Below are 21,091 nucleotides of genomic sequence, written 5' to 3'. Positions count from 1 at the left end.
CCTCTCCATCTCCCATTTAAAAACTGAGGGAGAGTATTGGCTCAAACACCACAGCTGAGTTCACAGAACTCAAGTGCAAAGTACGCCCTGTGAGCAGCAAGTCAAGCAAGCGGTTGGCTGTAGGAAACCTTCTCCTCTTCCTCTCCATGGATGCCTGTTGGACAGGCTCTGAAAGAAGTGGGGGTCCTGGGGAAAGGCTAGTAATATCACGTAACTGAAGACTGTATCATACACACAAGTGGACAGAAATAGAGTAGCACAAGCAACCTTAAATCTGTCGGTTATGGTTATCCAAATGCATTGTTTGTTGTAAAATTCATATATAAATTCAGGACATATCCTAATCAATAACAGAGCACTGCAATAGAGGCACAGAAAATGTAATATATTTACTGTATCTTTTTTTGTACTCTGGTGCATTTTACAGCCCGGTTCACAGTGATTGGACCTGATCAGCCTGTCACTGCCATCATGGGGGAGGACATTATTTTACCCTGTCACCTGTCCCCCAAGATGAGTGCTGAGAACATGGAAGTGAGATGGTTCCGATCTGAGTTCACTTCATTTGTGCACCTCTATCAGCATGGAAAGGATGAGTATGGGCAGCAGATGCCAGAATATCATGGAAGGACAGAGCTTTTGAAAGCTGGCATCGTGGATGGGAATGTTGCCTTGGGAATTGTCAATATCAGACTTTCTGATGAGGGACAGTACCGCTGTTTTGTTCAAGATGGTGTCTTTCATGAAGAAGCTGTATTGGAATTGAAGGTGGCAGGTCAGTAACATGTGTCTGTTGTCTCTTTTTAGATGGCTCTTAGACCCGGACCCAAAAAAGCACTTGGGCACCAAACGCCCCACTTCAGTCCAAAATTTAGGTGCCCCTGAGATCCTCAAAATAGTCATTAAATTAAATAGTCATTAGGCCAGAGAGAGAGAGAGAGACTCTGTAGTCCAGTGGTTAAGGTACCCACCTGGTAGGTGGGAGACCCAGGGGCCAGTCGTCCTGCTAATTAATCTTTGATTATTTATCCAATCTGGACAAATAAACAGCCATTGGAGGAGGGTGGCTGGACTGGGGTTTTCCCACCTCCCATGGGTGTACCCTAGCCACTGGACTACAGTCTATTTCTCTCTCTGGCCCAATGACTATTTAAATATTTATAAATAGTAGAAAAGTTATTGGGCCAGAGAGAGAGGCAAGATTTTTCTAGGTCATTATCCTTTAATTGAAAATATTTTAGTATGAACAGATAAACAGTTCATGTTGTTGGATTGAGATTCATGTACTCAGCTGGTGGGTCTAACAAATCTTTAAGGCAAAATACTCAGCAAGTAGCGATCAGTTATTCACAGGCGGGAAGCTTGTTGGGATGATCTCATCAGTCACCTCCAACAATGGACAATACAGCTTCAACCTCCCTTTATTAACCAAGCTTATTTATAACTTTTTGTTATATTATATGCATGTATTAGTCTGATAAATGGGGGGGGGGGCGGTAGCTCCCTTTTATGGCCACCCAGCCAGCCAGTAGCTATAAAATCCCTCCCCCCAGTTCTGCTTATGCTGTTAAACGTTATCAGAACAAACTCTGAAAATCCACAGCAGGCTTCTGTCAGGCCTAAAGATGATTTTGCTCCCAAAACATGCCACTCTTTGCTGCAGGTATCAGTTGATCTGCAATTAGTCTCAGCTGGGACAGTAGTGAAAAGAGCACATTACCTCACCTCAATTGCATTAAAAACAAAAAAATCTTTGTTTAGCGACTGTTAACATTTGCATCAAGACACACTGCACCAACTCTAATACCTGTGGTTATAAAAAGTGCTGTAACTGAATCACAGCTTATGGACTTGAAAAACAATTAGAACACAAGACTGGCCATATTGGGTCAGACCAATGGTCCATCTAGCCCAGTATCCTGTCTTCCGACAGTGGCCAATGCCAGGTGCCCCAGAGGGAATGAACAGAACCGGTAATCGTCAAGTGATCTATCCCCTGTTGCCCATTCCTAGCTTCTGGCAAACAGAATTAATTCATGGAAGCCCTATGGTCTATGTTAGATTGAACATCAGACCAGATGATCACAGTGGTCCCGTCTGGCCTTAACATCTATGACTCTCTGAAAGCAAAAGCTTTAAAGTGAGGACGTCTGTAGTATATGGAGACCCAAACCAGATTAGAACTGAAAGAGGAGATCTCTTATTCTGCTACAGCTTCACATAGACAACCAAGAAGCCTCCATCTTGAAAAAATTCTTCACACCATGGCCCCTGGAGCATGCTCAGTACCATAGGTGCCGACTCTGTGGGTGCTCCAGGTCTTAAAACTTTTACAGGTTTTATGCTCCTGGGGAAATAGACTGAGAATGGGAACCGTTAACTAACAGTAGGAACATTAACAATGTTACTAGGCAGGCACGCTGCTAAATTTCTGCCTCAGGATGAGATCAATTAACTATCAATAGCACCATTAACAATGTGGGGGTTTTTTTGTTTTTGTTTTTTACATCAAGAACAATGTTTTATTTCAAGCATTGAAACAGTTTTTCAGGAATGCACAGAGCAAACTCTTATTCTTTCATACCTTATCCCTTCTCAAGCCAAAACTGACTGAATTTTGTTTCAGTCCAACTCCTGTTGTCTGCTATAAAATGAGCATCCAGGCAATTTAAGGGATAGCACTGGCTAATTGCATTTCCAACCCTGGCAAAACAGCTCATTTGTTCCTTGCAATGAAGGAACATAGGCAGGCAGGCTGCTCCATTTCTGCCTCAGGGGACAGAGCCTGCCTCATGCCTAACAACCCAAAGCCTTATCCCTCCGCACTAGGCAGGCCGCAGTAGCAAGCGAGAGGGACAGAGTCTCTTTCACTTGTTGGCACTCATGCATGCCCAGCAATCACCCCCTGATGGTGATTAATGTCTCCCATGCAGGCACTCATGAGGCTCCCTCACCCCATGGTGGTTATAATAGCACATGACAACTTTAACCAGCTCATCAAAAGATTTGGCACTGGGCTTTTCCAGGGCCACCAAACTATAGGTTTTTGCTCCACAAATGGTCAATAAAATGGCGTGTTTCTTGTTATCATCCTCTGTATCATTTGTGATGAAGTACTAAGAGAGTCTGTCTCTGAGTACTGAATCCAGTCCTCCTGGTATACATTATACTCTTTCATTTTTTCCATATGCAACCATTTTTTCTTTACAATAAAAAAAAAAGGTTTTCACTTACTCATGCAGTGTGTAGAACTTGCTGCCTGTTGTTTTCATTTTATCCTCATTGCCTGTGTAGGATTCAGAATCATAGAAATGTAGGGCTGGAAGGGGTCTCGAGAAGTCATCAAGTCCAGCCCCCTTACGCTGACACAGGACCAAGTAAATCTAGACCGTCCCTGACAGGGGTTTGTCCAGCCTGGTCTTAAAAAACCCTCCACTGACAGAGATTCCACAATCTCCCTTGGAAGCCTGTTCCGGAGTTTAACTATCCTTGCAGTCAGAAAGCTTTTCCTAATATCAAACCTCAATCTCCCTTGCTGCAGATTAAGCCCATTACTCCTTCTCCTGCCTTCAGTGAACATGGAGACCCAAAAGAGATTAGAACTGGAAAAGGGGATCTTTTATTCTGGTACACATTCACAGTGACAACTAACCGAGCCTCCATCTTGAGAAACTTCTTCACATGCCCCACAACTCCCTGGAGCACCCTTAAGGTGTCTCACAGTAAATAGCTACCTCACATTGGCCACCCGGAGGTAATAAGCATAACAAACATGCCTCCAACATTATAAAATCAGAAATTGAGGGGAAAATCTCTTGCATTCCTTGCCCCCTTCACATCACCGACAACACTGCTGATAACACGCTCCAACATTCTGTAAGGCTTCCACTTCCATTGCTGAGGCCCCAGTACTGCAGCACAGTTAAGCAAAGGTTTAACAAATGCTGAAGTCCCATTGAAGACACATTTCCATGAATATCAGCCATAAAGAAAGTGTATTCAATCGTTTTATTGAAAATGTAAACTTTTATATGCTGGGCTGTATATTTAATCTCATTTAACACGGATTCATTTTAGCTTCAGGTTCTGCACCTCACATCTCTGTTGAGGGTCACCAGGATGGAGGGATCCGAGTGGTGTGTCAGTCGGCCGGATGGTACCCGGAGCCCGAGGTGCTGTGGAGAAATCTCAAAGAGCAGCCTTTGTCTTCGTCAACTAAAACCAAATCTGAAGAGGAACATGGTCTCTTTGAAATAAAAAATTCTATCATTATAACAGAAAATTCAAACAAGAATTTGTCCTGTGCTATAAGGAACACCCACCTGAACCAAGAAAAAGAATCAATAACATTTTATATATCAGGTCAGTTACCACCCAAACCACACACTGTACTATCCAAAAGGAAGAAATCAGATTGTTAAATAATAACAAAAGTTAAAATATTTCCTCACAAAAAGCTACATTAAGATAAAGTTTAGGTTGAGAGCAAACTTTAGGATAAAATGCATTCCAAGGATATTGTTATTATCTCAGAAACAAGCATTTTAAAGCCAGTAGATTCAGGGTTAAGGTTAAATTTAAAAGAAATCCAAACATGTTAATGCATGGAAATGCCCTGTAGTAACACTATATATGTATATTATTGTGATTCAAACATGATGGTTAGTGTTTGTAGTCCCATATTACATTAAACGAATATTTAAGGTCACATTCAATTTTCATTCTCATACAGTCACCGCAGGGCAGTGGTAAGGTATATTGGGGGCCCTACTGATTGGTTGGACTTTCTGCCTCCTAGTGGACTGGTGAATCAAGGTCTAGGCTTCTTGCCCCAGTGAATATGCAGAGGGAGATGTGATATGCTGTGATCTCTTCAACACAGAGGAAATTTGTTGAATCTCTGCTCATGGCAGGTCAGAAGCAAGGCAGGGCCATGAAAGTCTGGAGCCCCAGGAACAGTCATTTGAGTGTCACTCACTAAAAGGTCCACGTTTTAATATGAAGTTTGATTTCTCACCCTTTAGCAAACTTCACAGGGAAAGGGGTTGCCATAGCAACAAAACCCTGTGGGCCTGATCCAAAGCCGGTTAAAGACATCAATAGGATTTGGATCAGTTCCTATGCCAGGAATTCCTGTGCTGAAGTGAAGAGTATTTGGATATTTATCTGCTCTCCCTTAATTATTGATTTCCTCTCTTAAAGCCTCAGATTTTCTTTTACTATGAAATTCCCTGGTGTAACAAAAGTTTAAATTTTACTTACGTCTAAGTTTTCTGTTGGGAAATTTAATGATTAACTATAATTTCTCTTCCTACGTGTTTTAACTGTAGTATTAATTTCATAAAAAGAAGGAAGCACTTTTCCCTGAATTGGCTCCTGGGTTGGGTGATGGGGTCAGGAGCCCTGGTTATCCCACAACATTAAGAACGTGTGCAAAGGAAGCAGAATTAAAATATAAACAAACCCACTACTAATTACATATATAATTATTCACACACATAGCCGCGTGCGCACACACACTGATTTTTCTTTTTTTGAGTATCAGAACAATGTGTTATTCCCTAACCCCGTTCTCAGAAATCATGGAGCCATTTTAGCTGAAACTTTTCAAAAAAAAGTTCAGCCTGAGGCAGACACCCAGCGCGGGAATTTTCTCCCCACATGGTAAAGTTTGGCAAAGTAATGAGCAAATGAAACGAAGGCGCTATAATGGGAAGTGTCGAGCAACTTTAATAACAAGTGAAGTGACTAGCTCCACCTAGAGAGAGCGAGAGAGGAGGGGATGAGGTGTAGGGCGGTTGTGCTTTTGATAGTATTTAATACATCATTTGGTACTACCAAAAGAGTGTGAGCAGAACCTCTTTTTAAAATTGGTTTCTGCCAGCTTTTAGATTGCAGGGAGGAAATTTTTCTACACGTATTTCACACAAATCCTGATGTGATGCATTTTCCTACAATAAAAGTGTACTGTTTGTTATTACTATTTCCAAACGAATGTGGGCTTTGTGTTTCAGATTCTTTTTTCCCAAGAGTATCTCCCTGGATGGTGGGTTGGAGTGTGACTTTGGTGATTTTGTTGGTGTTCGTCGGCCTTACTCTTTTTCTGTTCAAATTAAAAGGTAAAGCTATAAAGGGGAAAATACAGTGTAATCAGAATGAGGTTTTCTCCTTCGAAAAGACAGTTTAGACTTTTCTACGTGAGAAAGTTATACCAGCTTAAGGTGTGAATTTAAATTGATTTTGTAAAGCCAGAGCAAGCTCCTACGTGGACACGTCAGTTTAAGAAGAGCTTACTTCAGTTTAGTTTAAAACTGTTCCTATTCATCTTAAGATAAGCCTAAAACCAGGTTTGCACTAGTTTAACTAGATTTTCAGTGGGGCCTGAGGGAGTTAGGTTCTCAACTCCCATTGGAATTCAATATACTTTGGCTCTTAACTCCCCTACGCTCCTATGAAAATCCCTGCCTTATGGGGTTTTTGATTGCCTGTGTGCTGTTTGTGACCATCTCTGTTCTAGGACAGGTCTATGTGTGTAAATAATCAAATTACACTTAGAAGATACCCAGCCTCTGTGTCACTGATTTCTCTTCCACTGGGAACCCAACCTGCAAGTCCCTGGAGAGCTGCAATGGCTTGGTAGACGGGCAACATTATTATTACTTGAGGACTCATAATGAAAAGATCTTTTTAAATCTGGAGTCACTGAAAAAGGCTCTAAATAATTGTATTTATGTTTTCTTTTTTTAGGGAAACATCTCAACACTATCAGTAAGTTCCATTTTTGCTCCTGGTAGAACCAATGTTATATTATGAAAGATTTTTGACTGACTGTGACCATGTCAACTTGAAAATCATAAGCAATACAACCAATACTGATTGCATAACTTGTTATGTCGGTAATGGGTAGGAAGCCACTACTGTACATGTATCTTGAGTAAGGCATTTTCTTTCTGTTTATTATTTAGGTAAACTTCAAACAGAGCTAGGTAAGGGCATTTTTTTGTTTTGCTTTTTTTCTCACACTGATACAACCTTTTCTATGATAATGAATTCTATTGATACTGCATTTGTCTGGCTTAATTCTCATCCCCATCTATGTGTTTGCTTCCAGAGTGGAGGAGATCCCTGGGTGATGCAGGTAATTAAAAATCATATTTAATCAATGGGGGATCATGCTCCCTTTCGCTGTGCAAATAAACAAGGAGAAAACTATAATATTTCCCAGGTGGAAGAAGGGAGGGTGCTGAGGTTCAAAAGAGGGAGAGGAATGGACCATCCTCGCATGTCCTCCTTACACATTGCTCCCATAACTCTGGAAACGTCCCTGCTCCGAGTGACTGAGCAGTTATTGTTTCTTAGGATCCCCGCCCTAGTGTCAGGTAGAGGAACAAGAGCGCTGACCAGACACACGAGTTCAAACCAAGGAGTCCCTGTGATCAGTGTTCAGCTTGTGCTTCTTTTCTCTTCTCTCCATCCACAGTGATCTCCCCTTTCTGCTCTCTCCGTCAGATCCCAACTTCCTGCTGTTTTTAACCATCTTATCCACGTTCTCCTCCATGCCTTCATTTATATCAAACCCTCTTTCTTCTCTCTCCACCACCAACTCTCCTCTCTTGTAGAAGCCCCTTGCCCATAAATACAAATCTTTATGTTAGAAATGAAATCTAGAGTGATAATTCTCTTGGTCTGGTCCTGATGACTAGCTACAGAATTTTAATTAGGGAATCTATTGAATCATGTCATTATTGACAGATCTCAGATATGTGGCAGGATGGAGCAGGTGTCTGGGTGGCATCAACAAGAAACATCCAAGCTCCAGGACTTTAAATACAAGAGAGGGAGGGCACGTCAGAGAAAAGATAGTTGTGACCATGTGAATGATGTGAGGGGAAATCAACTAGGGCTTCCCTGTGATTCCAGGATCTCTAATCCCCACTCTGAGGATAGATGGGTGCACGAGGGGAAAGATTATGAGTCTCAGGACTGGGTCAGTAAATCTTTATGCTCTGTCACTGACCTGTCTCTGACTGGGGAGTGAAACTCAGGAGTGAATGCTGAGATCTCAGAGCTGCTTCCCATTCAGAGCCGGGTAAATCCTGGAGGAATATTTCCTGGTTCACTGTCCCGCTGGGACAGATTCTGTCACTGATATAATGAAACACTCCCCCAAGGTGGAGCTGTGTCCCTAACGCTCTGATTCTCTCTCCCCCTAGCGAATGTGACTCTGGATCCAGACACGGCTCATCCAGAACTTGTCCTGTCTGAGGATCGGAAAAGTGTGAGATGGGCAGACACACGGCAGGATCTGCCCAACAACAATCCTGAGAGATTTGACACTGAGCGCTGTGTGCTGGGCTGTGAGGGGTTCACCTCAGGGAGACATTACTGGGAGGTGGAGGTGGGAGTTGGGCTACTCTGGGCTGTGGGGGTGGCCAGGGAGTCTGTGAGGAGGAAGGGAGGGATCAGCCTTAGCTCTGAGGAGGGGATCTGGGCTATGGATCAGAGGCAGGGCCAGTACCAGGCTCTCACCGCTCCTGTGACCCCCCTGCTCCTGAGCCAGGCCCCCAGCAGGATCCGGGTTTGTCTGGACTGTGAACGGGGGCAGGTGACATTTATCAATGCTGCTGACGAGGCCCCGATCTTCACTTTCCCACCGGGCTCTGTCCCTGGAGAGAGAATCCACCCTTGGCTCTGGCTGGGGATGGAAAGCCAGCTCAAACTGTGTCCCTGAGGGATGGGGGGGTATATCCCACTGGGGACCCTGAAATTAGCCTGTCTAGTCTCACACACCCCAGTCTCTATGATCTTGGCATCACCCAGTCCTATGGCCTCTTAATTCTATGTCCCCTGGAAACTCCTCCCCCCTCCCTCCCTGCAGCACAGAGATTTATAAAACGTCATTGAAGGTGAGACTGTCACTCATTCATTTCATACGTTACTTCCTTGACTTTGTTGCCATTTCAGTATCATTAAAAAAATGGTTCCCAAAACCTGTGGTTCTGTTTTCCATTGGGGTGGGTATTGAAGCTGTTTCTCGGCTCCTTTTTGCTCTGACGGGTATTCACGGGTAAATAAAGCATGAAAGACAATTCTGATTTGTCCCTTTATAGTTTTCCAGCTGCAATTGTTGGGGGCAGAGTCGTGGGATTTGCTTCCCTACTTGGCTGTGTCCCCCCAGCACCAGCAGCCAATATACTGGCATGTCCCTCTCATGAGAGCTGGGGGTTTGCTGTGATATGCTGCTATCCAGCCTGTGCTCTGTCCCTTGTGCTGTCTATAGCCATGTAAATCAGGAATTCCTCAGCTGGGCTCTGTGGAGAGGTGGCTGAACACGTGGTGTTGACTCTCCTCTTTGTTTCCAGATGTGTTGAATTTATTCAGAGGTGGCTAAAGATATATGATATATGTTGTTCACATTTCTTCTGCCCATCAGCAATTGCTGTGGTGTCCAGGGCAGCGTTCATGGGCCGGGACCTGCTCCGAGAGACAGTCTCCAGGGGTTTGTCTACATTAGGATGCAGGTTTCTCTCTCTCATTGTACAGTCTGTGTGTAGACAAGGAAAGTGGTTGTTTCACCTCAGGGTCACTGGTCAAGAAAAATTCTGTGGGCTGGGGGATGTTTGGGAGGGTTATCGGTCACCTTGATTAGCTAAACTGAGGTGAAAGCATCACTTGCCTCATCTCCACTAGGACTGTATAATGACATCACTGCCTTGTGTTTGCTATTGCTTTGAAAAAAATACCCTTTCTCCTAGGGGTGGCCATGAGCTAAAAGATGGATCTAAAGGGAGACACCCCACTCTCGGCCAGGGCTGTGACTTTGTTTTCTGTGAGCTTCTAATGTAAATGATTGGGGGTGGGATCCATGAAGGGACTTAGGTGTTGCAACGCTGAGCATCACCCGCACGTCATTTTTAGGTGCCTAGAACATCAAAAGATCAACACTGCGACCCACAAAGCCTGACTTAGGTGCCTAGTCTCCCTATACAATGAATGGAGACAGACAGGGGCCTTAAAATGCCATCCACAAGAGCCGGCATACTAGGTGGGGAGCCATCTAAACTAGCCAATGGGAGATGCTAACAACAGGGGTGTGTCCTAAGCTCTGCCCCTTTCTTGAAGATAAGTGCTTAAGTCTGCATTGCTGGGGGGCACCTACCTCTGCTTAGCAATCCACGAATGGGAACCCACCTCCTGAGACATTTCTTCTGGGAATGAGTTAGGCCCCTGCTGAGCTGCACACAACCTGTGAGTGGAGGGAGAGGTGGGGGTTGTTTTGGTGCTGGGAGCCAATTCATAACTTTAAGCCAATGATAGCACACTTTCCTGGGATGTGGGGGACCCAGGTTCAATGTCCCCAGCCTTTGCTACAGGGGGAAAAAGGATTTAAACTGGGGTTACTCAGTTTCTAGGTGGGTGCTGCAACCACTGAGCTATGGTACAGTCTGAGGGTGGTATTCTTCAGTCTCCTCTATTGCAGCTGGTTCACTGTGTGTAAATAATGAAGGAGCAACTGGAACTGGGGGACTGGCCCCAGGAGCTCCCACCCCCCAGATGGGCTCCCTGACCACAGGACCCCAGAGTCATTCTCACTTTCTGGCCAATGTCCATTTAAATGTTTATCTACAGTGGAACAGTCACTGGGCCAGAGTGAGAAAGAGAATGTCTCTAGTCCAATGGTTGGGGCACCCACCTGAGCGGGGGAGACCCAGGATCCAACCACTCTGTTCCCATCACTCTGTCATTATTTATCCCAAGTGGAACACCTTTAAGAGGCTGAAGGGTCTTAACACTTGGCTTTTCTCCCCTCCCTCGCGCCCCCCAACTCAACACCTGGAGGAACATTTGAAGAGCAAAGATTTTGAATGGGGGAAGTGGGTCCCAGGCTGGAAGGCAATTCCAGCCTGTGTAGTGAGGATCTGTAGCCTTAGAGTGACCAGATGAGAGACATAAAATATCGGGACGGGGGGGGGGGCAAAAAAGAAAAAGAGCCGCCAGAGCATAGGAAAAATTGGTGGGGCTGATCACCCACCGGCAGCTCCCTGCCCTGCCCCAGCTCACCTCCACCTCCCCTGAGCGGGCTGCCATGTCCTGCTTCTCCCCCCTCCCTCCAGTGCTTGCGCCGCCATACAGCTGATTCACGCAAGCCGGGGAGGAGGAGGAATGCGACGTGCTTGGGGAAGAGGTGGGGCCGGGGCGGGGATTTGTGGAGGGATCCAATGGGGCAGGGAGAGGATGGAGTCAGGGCGGGGCCAGGGCTGAGTTGGGGGCGGGGAGGGCGTGAGCTCCCTCCGCCTGTGCTCCGGAGTGCAACATATCGGGACAAGTCACGATGTTCGGTCGGGATGCGGGACAAACAAGTAAATATCAGGACAGTCCTGATAAAATCGGGATGTCTGGTCACCCTATGTAGCCTGCTTGTATCATCTGACAGGGTGGGACACTGCTTGATTGAAATCCTATTTAGTTTGTAGAACTCAGACTGCAAATTTATTTTTATTTCTTGAAAAAGCAACTTTGATCTCTACGCTTGCTACCTATAATCCCTTAAAAATTATCTTTCTGTTGCTAATAAATCTGTTTTAGATTTTACCTAGTGGGTTTTGGTTGAAGAGCTTGGGAAATCTCAGGTCAGTTTACAAAGGCTAGTGTGTATCCTCTCCACATCTAGGGAGGGGCGGACTGGGTGAAATGAACTGACACTGGCCAGGCTTCTGTGCCAGATGGTAAAGTTCTGGGGTGCAAGGCTGAGGAGCTGGGTGGAATCGGCTGGAGCCTCTATTGTTGGTTCAGGAGTGTCTAGCAAAAGCATTCATGTAACTCAGTTGGGTGGGTCCCTGCCTGTGGATGGCTGAGTAAGTGCAGCACCTGCCAGAGGTTTGTAGCTTGTCATCAGCATCACAGTGTGAGGGGCAGCTCAGGTTGGTGGGACAGAGAGCTCAGCATTCCCACAGTCTGGGGACCCCATCACAGTGATTAACATGCCCGTCTGAGCGGTGGGAGACACACAGTTCAAATCTTTCCTGGTAGAGAGGTGGGACTGAACTTGGGTTCCCCACATTCCAGCTCAGTGCTTTAACCACTGGGCTAGAAGTTATAAGGTGAGCAGCACCACCACCTCTTCCATTGGACAGCTGTTTGAATGGGACCCAATCTGGCAGGCATGCTGGGAGGATCGGGCCCCACATGCAAGATCGGCAGCTGAATGCCGACTTTCCCCTGGTCTATGATTCACTTTGGGGCTTAGGTGGGAGATAGGCACCTCACACTCCTAGAATGGGGCAGCAGTGCACACAGCCAGAGGCAGAAACAGGTGCCAAGGGAACTTGTACCCTGAAAACCGGACATGAATCTCCCCCTTTTTGAGCCCCAGCGCCTGTACCCTGTTCCCGATTTCACCCATCTGCCGCTCTCCTTCCCCTCCCTCCTGCCCCCCAAACCCTGTTGCACTCTCCTCTGGACACCTTTTGGCTCCTGCACAAATTCTGCCCATCCCACCCCTCCCACTTTCCTGTGTTAGCCCCCTTGCATTGCAGGAAGCAGCTTGTTATCTCAAATGAGGGTAGAGTGAGGGCAGCAGCTACAGGGGATGATTTTTTATTATTATTCAAATAATTTCATTGAATTAATCTTGAAAAGACTTTGGATTCTTAAAGGTTCAATCGTGATCATAGGTGCTTCTCGGCCTCTAGGATTCCTCGTGGGGTGTGCTTGGGGGCGCTGCTCCCTGGACAATGACAGACCACATACAGCAAGGGAGGGAGATAGAGCCTGTATCTGCACTGCCAGATTCTGTTTCCTGCTGGTCCCTTGATGTTCAAGCCCTCATCCCCCTCTATCCTGTGGTCCCACATTCTTACGAGGAACCCCTTGTGGTGAGATGTTGACATTGTAGCTGAACGTACGGGCTAAGGCAGGAGCGCTCGTCACTGGGAAGTGTTTTAGGCTAAGGGTTAGAAAATTACTCTGTGCAAAATGTGCATTAGCAGTAGCTGGTGAAATATCAGTTAAAGAAGAAAAAGTTGAATAATGAGCCAGCACGACATTACTTGCTGGGTTTTCTCCAGCTTGACCCTGCGCTGATTAAAAAGTTAACACAGATGCAAGATAATTTTTATAGATAGTATAAGGTTGTTCCCAATTAAATACTGACCTGTAAAAGTGGCCTGACTTAAGAAAAAATCCCCTCCTGGGGCAATTACACTTGTTGAATTCCTTGAGCTTTTTGTAGAGCACAATCATCCTACAGACAGTAGACGTTTTCCTTTCAGATGTAGATTTTAGACGTCTCCTTTGGATTGTTTATAACTTGATGGATCTCAGCCTTGGACGTTTGGGCCTTTCAAGAAATGCTGTTCCATGTTCAGGACACTGGAGCATGGTCAATAACAGCAAAGTAGCAAATTCTGATGGGAAGCAGATTCTGATCCAGTGGATTCACCTGTGATCAGCAGCCCAGCACCTCTGTTCCACCCCCTGCCTGCAACACCCAGCCTGGGAACGGGGAGAGGGGACCACACTGCAACCCTCCAGGGTCCAGGCAGGGGAATGGGGGTGAAGGACACACACGCACTGGCGGTGACAGGGGGAGTTCAGATATCAAACGACCAAAAAACACAATATAATCTTAAAACAAAGCAAACCATGATGTTGGGGCTAATTTCATGATTTCTTTTGGGGCTGGGGAGAGGCTGACTCATGAAAAGCCCCATAGGGGCCACTGAAACAGGGGAGCAACTTTGGCTCAATCTCAGGACTTCAACAGCCTGTGCCGAGGTCTGCACCAGCCCCTGCAGCCACTGAACAGGGGAGTCACAAACTACTTCTCCTCTATCCCTTTGCCAGCACAAGAGTGAATCTGGCCCATTGAGCCAACCAGCTCCTGCCTCAGTTTCCACATCTATCAAATAAATTTATTTTTATTCCTATTACAGTCTATGGAGGACGAGGGCCCCATTGTGCTGAGCTCTGCACAAACACTGAGTAAACAGCCCCAAAGAGCTCACAGTGCAGGGCCCTGATCCTGCCAGGAGTCAAAGTTTCAATCATGTCAAAGGATCCAATATGTGTAAAGCTACTTTGCAGTGGAGTCTTGGCAGGATCTGGGTCTAGGTTAGGAGAAGCTGCAATGGGAGGATGAGAGAAACAAACTGGGGGTGGAGGGGCAGGGGAGGACGAGGTAACAGGAAATCTCTCTTACAGAGAGTCTTTCTTAAGATGGCTGTGAGGTTTAGCGGCTGTTGATTCAGAAGCTTTGAGGTATCTGAATGAAAGAGGAAATAGAAGTGCAAGGGCTCAGATTAATTTGTATCTGGACTCTTTGGAAAGCTCACAGTTTAGGGCCCTGATCTTGCCAAGAGTCAAAGTTTCCATCATGTCAAAGAGTTCAATATGTGTAAAGCTACTTTGCACTGGAGTCTTGGCAGGATCTGGGTCTACGTTAGGAGAAGCTGCAATGGGAAAATGAGAGAAACAAATGGGGGGGAGGGGGCGTGGACGGTCAGGGCGTGGGGAAGTAACAGAAAATCTTTCCCACAGATAGTATTTCTTAAGATGTCTGTGAGGTTTAGTGGCTGTTGATTCAGCAGCTTTGAGATGCCTAAACGAAAGAGGAACTAGAAGTGCAAGGTTCAGATTAATTTTTATCAGGCCTCTTTAGAAAGATCTGAGTGCATGTATCCCTGTGTAATAATTAAAACATTATTATGTCAGCTAATGGTGTTGATACCATTGTAAATGTCATAGAATGAAATCTTATTGATCCTTTTATTCCCTCCGCTCTGCCATGTGAAATGGAGAAGAACAGTGGGAGATCTCTGGCATCACACACAAAGGGTGAGGTTTCAGCAGCTTTTTATATTTAAATTAAGAGAAAATTCCCATGGAAACATCTTCATTAAAGAAACATGAACAAAAACTCAACGATACTAAATAATAGGAAACACTGTCACCGACCAGCACCCAAACACCTTATCTCAGCCCATATGAGTCCCAGATTCTTATTAAAGATCTCTGTCTGTCTGTCCCTCTCTGTCTTTTTCTCTTTCATGAATAAAACACCATTACATCAGTTAAAAATTCAAGGATATTTAAAGTTGAATCCAATAATCACCTCCATCAGCACTGGTTCGGTTTTGGAGCCTTTCTTAGTATGGATATATTATTAGGCTGGAAGACCAAGGAATTCCCAAGCATGTTTATCACATGGTTGCCAAAAGCTTTGGCGGTGTGATACAATCACCACTGATGGGCACAAACTGAATATTCAGCTGGGCTACGTTAAAGACTTAGCTCGCGATTGATTTGGGGATGTTTAGCCTGCAAGGAGGCCACATCTCTTTGGGATTTGCCATGACTATATGTCCATTAAGAATGGGAATGTCATTACAAACACGAGAGCATGAAATCTCATCTTCTTCCTCCTCCTCCCTCCCACCTCCCAGATGTCCCACCATCTGAACTGGAGAGAAAAAAGGGGGAACCCATCAGATCACGCAGACATGGTGAGACTCCAGGGGTAGATTTTCTTTATAGGAAGAGAAAATTCCCATGGAAACATTGTAATGAACATGCAGATAAAGTGACAAGTCAAACATACCCCTCTAACAATAAAAGCATCATGCACTGAGAAGATCCCAAGCCAAAGTCACACAAACAATCCTTTAACCAGCCTCATTGCTCAGTTCATGCTCTTGATGAGGAACAGAAACATTTTCGCTGTCCACATCCAGACACCCTTAACTCAGCCCTGGGGTTCTGTGAGGCTTTCACATGCCTGTTTCATATTAAATGCAGAGGAACGAGTGAAGTGACAGAGCCTGCCCCGTGGTTCTTCAGCATCCCACCTTTCCTTTGGGCTGGGCTTTTTCTGATCTTTCCCTTCATGCTGCTCACTTCTTCATGGGTTGGGGAATAGCTTTCCCTGCAGTGCTGCCACGAATGTCCATGAATGTGACGCTGGATCCAAACACGGCTCATCCCATCCTCACTGTGTCTGAGTATCAGAAAAATGTGAAAAGAGCAGATGTGTTGCAGGACCTGCCTGACAATCCAGAGAGATTTGATGCACATCACTCTATGATGGGCTGGCTGTGAGGGATTCACCTCAGGGAGACATTACTGGGAGGTGGCGTGGGGGAGGGGCTCCTGGGCCGTGGGATCACCAGAGAGTCTGTGAGGAGGAAGGGCCAGAACAGCCCTAACCCTGCAGAGGTGATCTGGGCTGTGGGACAGTGCGGGGTCAGTTCTAGGGTCATCATGTTACCCTGGATCTGAGGGGTGTATGTACTTCAGATTTTGATCAAGCTCCATGCAACCATTTTATATGCATTCAGTCACCAGGAATTAATAAAATAGAACTCTGCCTAGTTAAGGGTTAATTTGAAAAACAGGCTTTTAGAGGCAAGGTCAAAACTAGCTGGCAGTTTCTGCTAATCAGAATGGGAGGAGGGGAAAGAAAAGTTAACAACTGAGACTGAAAATCTTGATGGATGAAAACCTTGAGTTCAGGCACCTTTGATATAGAAGTATTATTATGATTCGGATTGTTAGGAATGCTAGTTGGTAAGTAGTTTATTGAAAGTTAGGAAAAGTGATGATTTAGTTGGAGTCACTATGACCTATGTGTTTTGTAGAAGTTAGTTATAAAAAATTAGCGAATATAGCGTATTTTGGAGCAGTCCTCTGTAGCCATCTTGAGAGATGTTTTTCCTGTCAGCTTTTCTTGCCAGAGGGTGAGCACCTGGCCATTGCAATCTCACTGTTAATTACTTAATACCATTCCAGATGTTAGGTAAATATTTGGGATGTTCTAAACCTATTGCTTATGTCTCTGTGTGCTTAAATCTAATAAACTGCAGTTTTAGATAGAGCACACTTACCTGAATTCATCCTGTATCAGACAGAATTGCTGTGTTCCCATTGATTTATTCCTGACACCCCCAGAGTGAAACAGTTAAGTTATCCCTGCTGTGGGTTCTGAAAATCCCGGGTAACAATCATAGACCTTCTTACACAGCTTCTACCTCTCCCATAGCTTGGCTCCCTCAGTAACTTGCGTTCTTCTCTAGACTTACCCAAAGCTTGTCTCTAAGAACTGTGTGTTAGGAAGAGTGGCTGTGAGACTGGAGGGCACAGAGGGAAGGCAAGTACTAGAATGTTTGTTTGTTTCTCTGTGGGGAATTTAAAAAAATATATTATTATTATTATTCTAAAACCTGACAGACAGCCTTTTAAATTAACTCTGCCACCTTCTCCCTCTCACCCCCCAGATGTTCCACCATCTGAAGTGGAGTGGCTCTTCTCCAATGCCATGTCTTTCACTCTTCTCATCAACATGCCCTCAAGGTCGAGGATGATCTCTTTCACAGGCTTTATTTTTTATGGGTCCTTTGGTGACTGAGGAGTTTGATCCTTGAGTCACAAGTTCATTGGCAGACATTGCAGGTGGTGTTGGAAGTCAGTGTTGGGCCATGGTTACTGCATGAGAGTTGTCTGTCCTTTCTTTTCTGGTGTTTTTCTGAGACCAGAGCAAGGCGATTTTCTTCAAAAGTGAACATTCCTTCTACGACACGTCTTCGCCAGTTATCCCCACCCTGGACTACTGTCTCCCAGTGTGTGGTGTCAATGCCACATCTCTTGATGTTTGTCTTGAGGATGTCTTTAAAGCATTTCTTTTGGCCTCCGCGTTTCCCTTCTGCTTTGGTGAGTTGGCCATACAGCAGTTGTTCTGGCTAGTGTACATATGGTGCTGGATAATCAGTGCCTCAATACTGAAGATGTTGGCCTCTGTGAGGACACTGACATTAATGCGGCAATCCTCCCACTTTATGTTGAGGATCTTCTGAAGAAAGTGCTGGTGCTGGTATTTGAGGTTTTTCAGCTGTTTTCTATGGGTCACCCAAGTCTCACAGCCATAGAGGAGTGTTGGGATTACCATCGCTTTATAAACTAATAATCTAGTGTATGTTCTGATGTTGTGATTGTTGAACCCCCAGAGAGACAGTCTGCCAAAGGCAAGGCTAACACAGCGGATTCTGTGTTGAATCTCGATGTCTATATCTGCTCTCTGTGAGAGATGGCTGCCAAGATAGGCAAAGTATTCTACATTTTCCAGTTCTTCTCTGTCAAAGCAGATCTTCCTTGTTGGGTCTGAGGATTGACCAGGAGCTGACTGGTGAAGAACTTTTGTTTTGCTGAGTTCAGAGATAGTCCTAGGCTTTTGTAAGCTTCAGAGAAGCAATTCAGGGCTGTTTGTAGATCCTGCGTTGAGTGTGCAACTATAGCACAAGGAAGGGAGCACCAGCTGGGGGAGGGGGACTCCCCAGGGGGGTTAAATGTGTTATATATTAATCTTTTTATCATTAAAAGGTGAGCACATCATCAGAATATTATCAGCCCATTTCCTCAAGCTCCTTCTTCATTTTTAGCTGCTCTCCCTCAATGTCCTGTGATAACATATTGTGTGAACTATATTAAATGCCATTTCTTTCTCTTTTCAGTTGTTCTTGTACTGCAGAAATGAGACCTTACTCAGCATACGGTTTTTTGATTAATCTTTTCTCCTGGATCCTTCCTTCTCCTCCGAAGATGAGTTGGAACCCAAATTCAGGATGGAAACACCTGGAGGGACGTCTGGGACCCCCGGGGCCCGAGAGGGTGCCGGCCCTGTCATCGCCGGCGACCCTGGTGGTTCGACCGCTGCTGCTGCTGCCGCCGTCCCTCCTCCTTCTGCCGCGCTTCCCACTCTGGCCGCGGAGACGGCCGAGCGGGCGGGCCTTGCCATCGCTGACCCTGGATCGGCGGGGCATGTGGAGGAGAGGGCGGGGCAGCTTCCATCGGCCGCGGGGTCGGGCCCGCCCCGGGGGGAGGGTTCGTCCTTGCCCCCTGGCCCCGCCCCTGCTGACCGGCCCTCCACCTCCTCTTCCACCTCAGGGGGCTGGGTGACCGTCCGGGGGAAGCGCAGCGCCCGCAGGTCGCGGGCTCTCTCCCTCCCCTCCGATGAGGAGGGAGAGCAGACCCCCCGAAAGATGTCGCGGGGGGCCGACGTTGCTAGTTCTTCCATCGCGCCCCCGGAAGGTACCCAGCAGGAGGCGCCGGCCATGGAGACCGTAGATGCCGTGGCAGCGGCTGGGGAAACTCCTGTCCCTATCGTTGAGGCCACGCCTGAGGAGGCTTCGGTGGCGGTTCCCCCGATCCTTGCTCCGACCGTGTCCTCCGCCGCCGCCGCCGATGCCGGGGCGGCTTTTGTCTCCGTGCCTGGCGGAGAGGTCGCCGGGGCCGAGGGGACCGCTTTCGCCTCCTTCTTTGATGAGATTGAGGCCCTGGGGCTGACCCCGGTTACCCAGGGGGTGGACAACCTTCCGCCAGCAGACCCCAATCCGGGCGCTGGCTTAGTCCCGCCTCCTCCTCCTGCCCCCGGTTCTTCGGCCCCCTCTGCCACCCCCGATTTAGTTTTGGGGGAACCCCTGGCCTTACCTGCCAGCCCGGCCGCGACTACCGTCTCGTGCACAGCCGCCGAGCCCCTAGGGGCGACGGCTGTTGCTGAGCGGCCGGTTCTTGCCCCCGATCCCGCCCCTTCCACACTTCCTGCCCCTGAGGCTTCCCCTGTCCCTGATGCCTCCATCCCCTTGGATGCAGACCCTAGCCAGGGGGAGCCGCAATCTAGCGGTTTGGCAGCAGGAGATGGGGAGCTCGTTCCTGTCCCTGATCCTGTCCCCTCTTCTGCTGCCCCCGAGGTGTCTCTTCCTGCCACCTCTGGGTTCACTGCTGCCCCCGGGGTTGTCGCATTTCCGTTGCCTGCAGACGACCCTCGGGGGACGGCTTTTGTGTCTCCCCTTCCCGCCACTGTAGGGGCTGTGTTGTTCCCTCAACCGCCCTCTCCTTTGTCAGGGATAGGGACGGGCAGCCCGGCGCAGCGGCGCCGGAGCTCGGCCCCTTGTTTGTCCGTGGGCCGCGAGGACCCTACGGGGGCCCTGCCGGAGGACGGTGGCGGCTTGGCCGCTGCCTCCCCCTCCGCGCTGCGAGATGAGCTGCGCCTCTTTCTATCGGATACCCGTGGTTCCCAGGGTAAGGTGCAGCTCGCGGATGTCCTCGCGGAGCCCCTGCTGCACAATCCCGATCTCCGTGTGCAGGTGGCGGAGTCACCCTCGGTGAGCCGGAGGTTGATCCTGGCGGAAACCACCAGGATCGGAGACCTCCTGGACTACGCCAGAGGGGACTGGGTGGATCCCCGTGCGCTTGGTCGGCGCATGGGGCTCTCCACCCTTACGACCCCTCTGCGTGTACTCCAGGAGGTGGGCGCTGCATTGTCTCCTCCCGCTCTTGATTTCCTGTGGCGGGCCCTACGAGAAGGCCCACCCCTCCCACCCCTCACCCCGGGCCCTCCGGATTTTTTCATTGGGCCCCTGTTCCGTGAGCCCCCCCGGCTCCCCCGATCCCATAATCCGAGCCGGCTGCACGCTTTGCAGCCGGTCCGGTTTCGAACCGTGCCTAGAGACCACCTGTACACGCTCGTGCTCCACACGTTACATTTTCTCACCCTCGTGTCCCGCCCCGATACCAAATGGTGGGACTATCTACTACCTGTGGAGGGTGAGAAACCCCGGTGGGCCAGTCTTTATTCCACCTTGGTTCCACGGCCCGCCGGGGACATTGGTTGGCGGCTCCTTCACGGAGCCGTGAGCACGGGCGTGTACTTAGCGCGGTTCACCCCTATTCCCGAGGCCTGCCCATTCTGCGGCCTACGGGAGACCCTGGCGCATGCTTACCTTGAGTGCGCCAGGCTGCAGCCCCTGTTTCGGCTCCTCCAGAACCTCTTGTTAAGGTTCTGGTTGCACTTTTCCCCACACCTGTTTATTTATGCACACCCTATCCGTGGCCCCACGAAGTCGCGAGACCTCCTCGTCAACCTCTTCCTGGCCCTGGCCAAACTCACCATCTATACCAGGGAGAGGATGTTGGACGAGGGGGTGATTTGCGACTGTGGGGCCTACTTCCGTAATTTTTTGGTTTCACGTCTCCGGGCGGAGTTCCACTGGGCAGCATCCGCTGGCTCCCTTACCACCTTTGAGGAGCAGTGGGCGCTGTCCGG

The 21,091-nt window shown here is 47.6% G+C and overlaps 1 protein-coding gene across 1 annotated transcript; it reads left to right on the top strand.

The window, feature by feature from the left end:
• The first annotated feature begins 429 nt into the window (after positions 1-429).
• On the top strand, positions 430-8,892 carry LOC112120632 (butyrophilin subfamily 1 member A1-like). Its single transcript, XM_024219773.2, has 7 exons — positions 430-775; positions 4,078-4,362; positions 6,015-6,119; positions 6,748-6,768; positions 6,966-6,986; positions 7,112-7,138; positions 8,214-8,892. Exons 1-7 carry the CDS (start codon positions 472-474, stop codon positions 8,729-8,731), a joined length of 1,281 nt encoding a protein of 426 aa, XP_024075541.2. The 5' UTR covers positions 430-471; the 3' UTR covers positions 8,732-8,892.
• Positions 8,893-21,091: the final 12,199 nt, after the last annotated feature.

Source organism: Terrapene carolina, unplaced genomic scaffold, assembly GCF_002925995.2.
Source record: "Terrapene carolina triunguis isolate 2854851 unplaced genomic scaffold, T_m_triunguis-2.0 Scaffold28281, whole genome shotgun sequence".
NCBI classification, from domain to species: domain Eukaryota; kingdom Metazoa; phylum Chordata; order Testudines; family Emydidae; genus Terrapene; species Terrapene triunguis.
The sequence above is the reverse complement of the archived record's forward strand: the minus strand, read 5'-3'. Positions and strand labels throughout refer to the sequence as shown.

What these genes read in the sequence shown, in the direction of transcription:
- LOC112120632 (XM_024219773.2), top strand. Translation starts at nt 472, where the DNA reads ATGGGGGAGGACATTATTTTACCCTGTCACCTGTCCCCCAAGATGAGT. An exon ending in TTTTCTGTTCAAATTAAAAG is followed by an intron (nt 6,120 to 6,747) that starts GTAAAGCTATAA and finishes TTCTTTTTTTAG; the next exon opens with GGAAACATCTCAACACTATC. An exon ending in TAAACTTCAAACAGAGCTAG is followed by an intron (nt 6,987 to 7,111) that starts GTAAGGGCATTT and finishes GTTTGCTTCCAG; the next exon opens with AGTGGAGGAGATCCCTGGGT.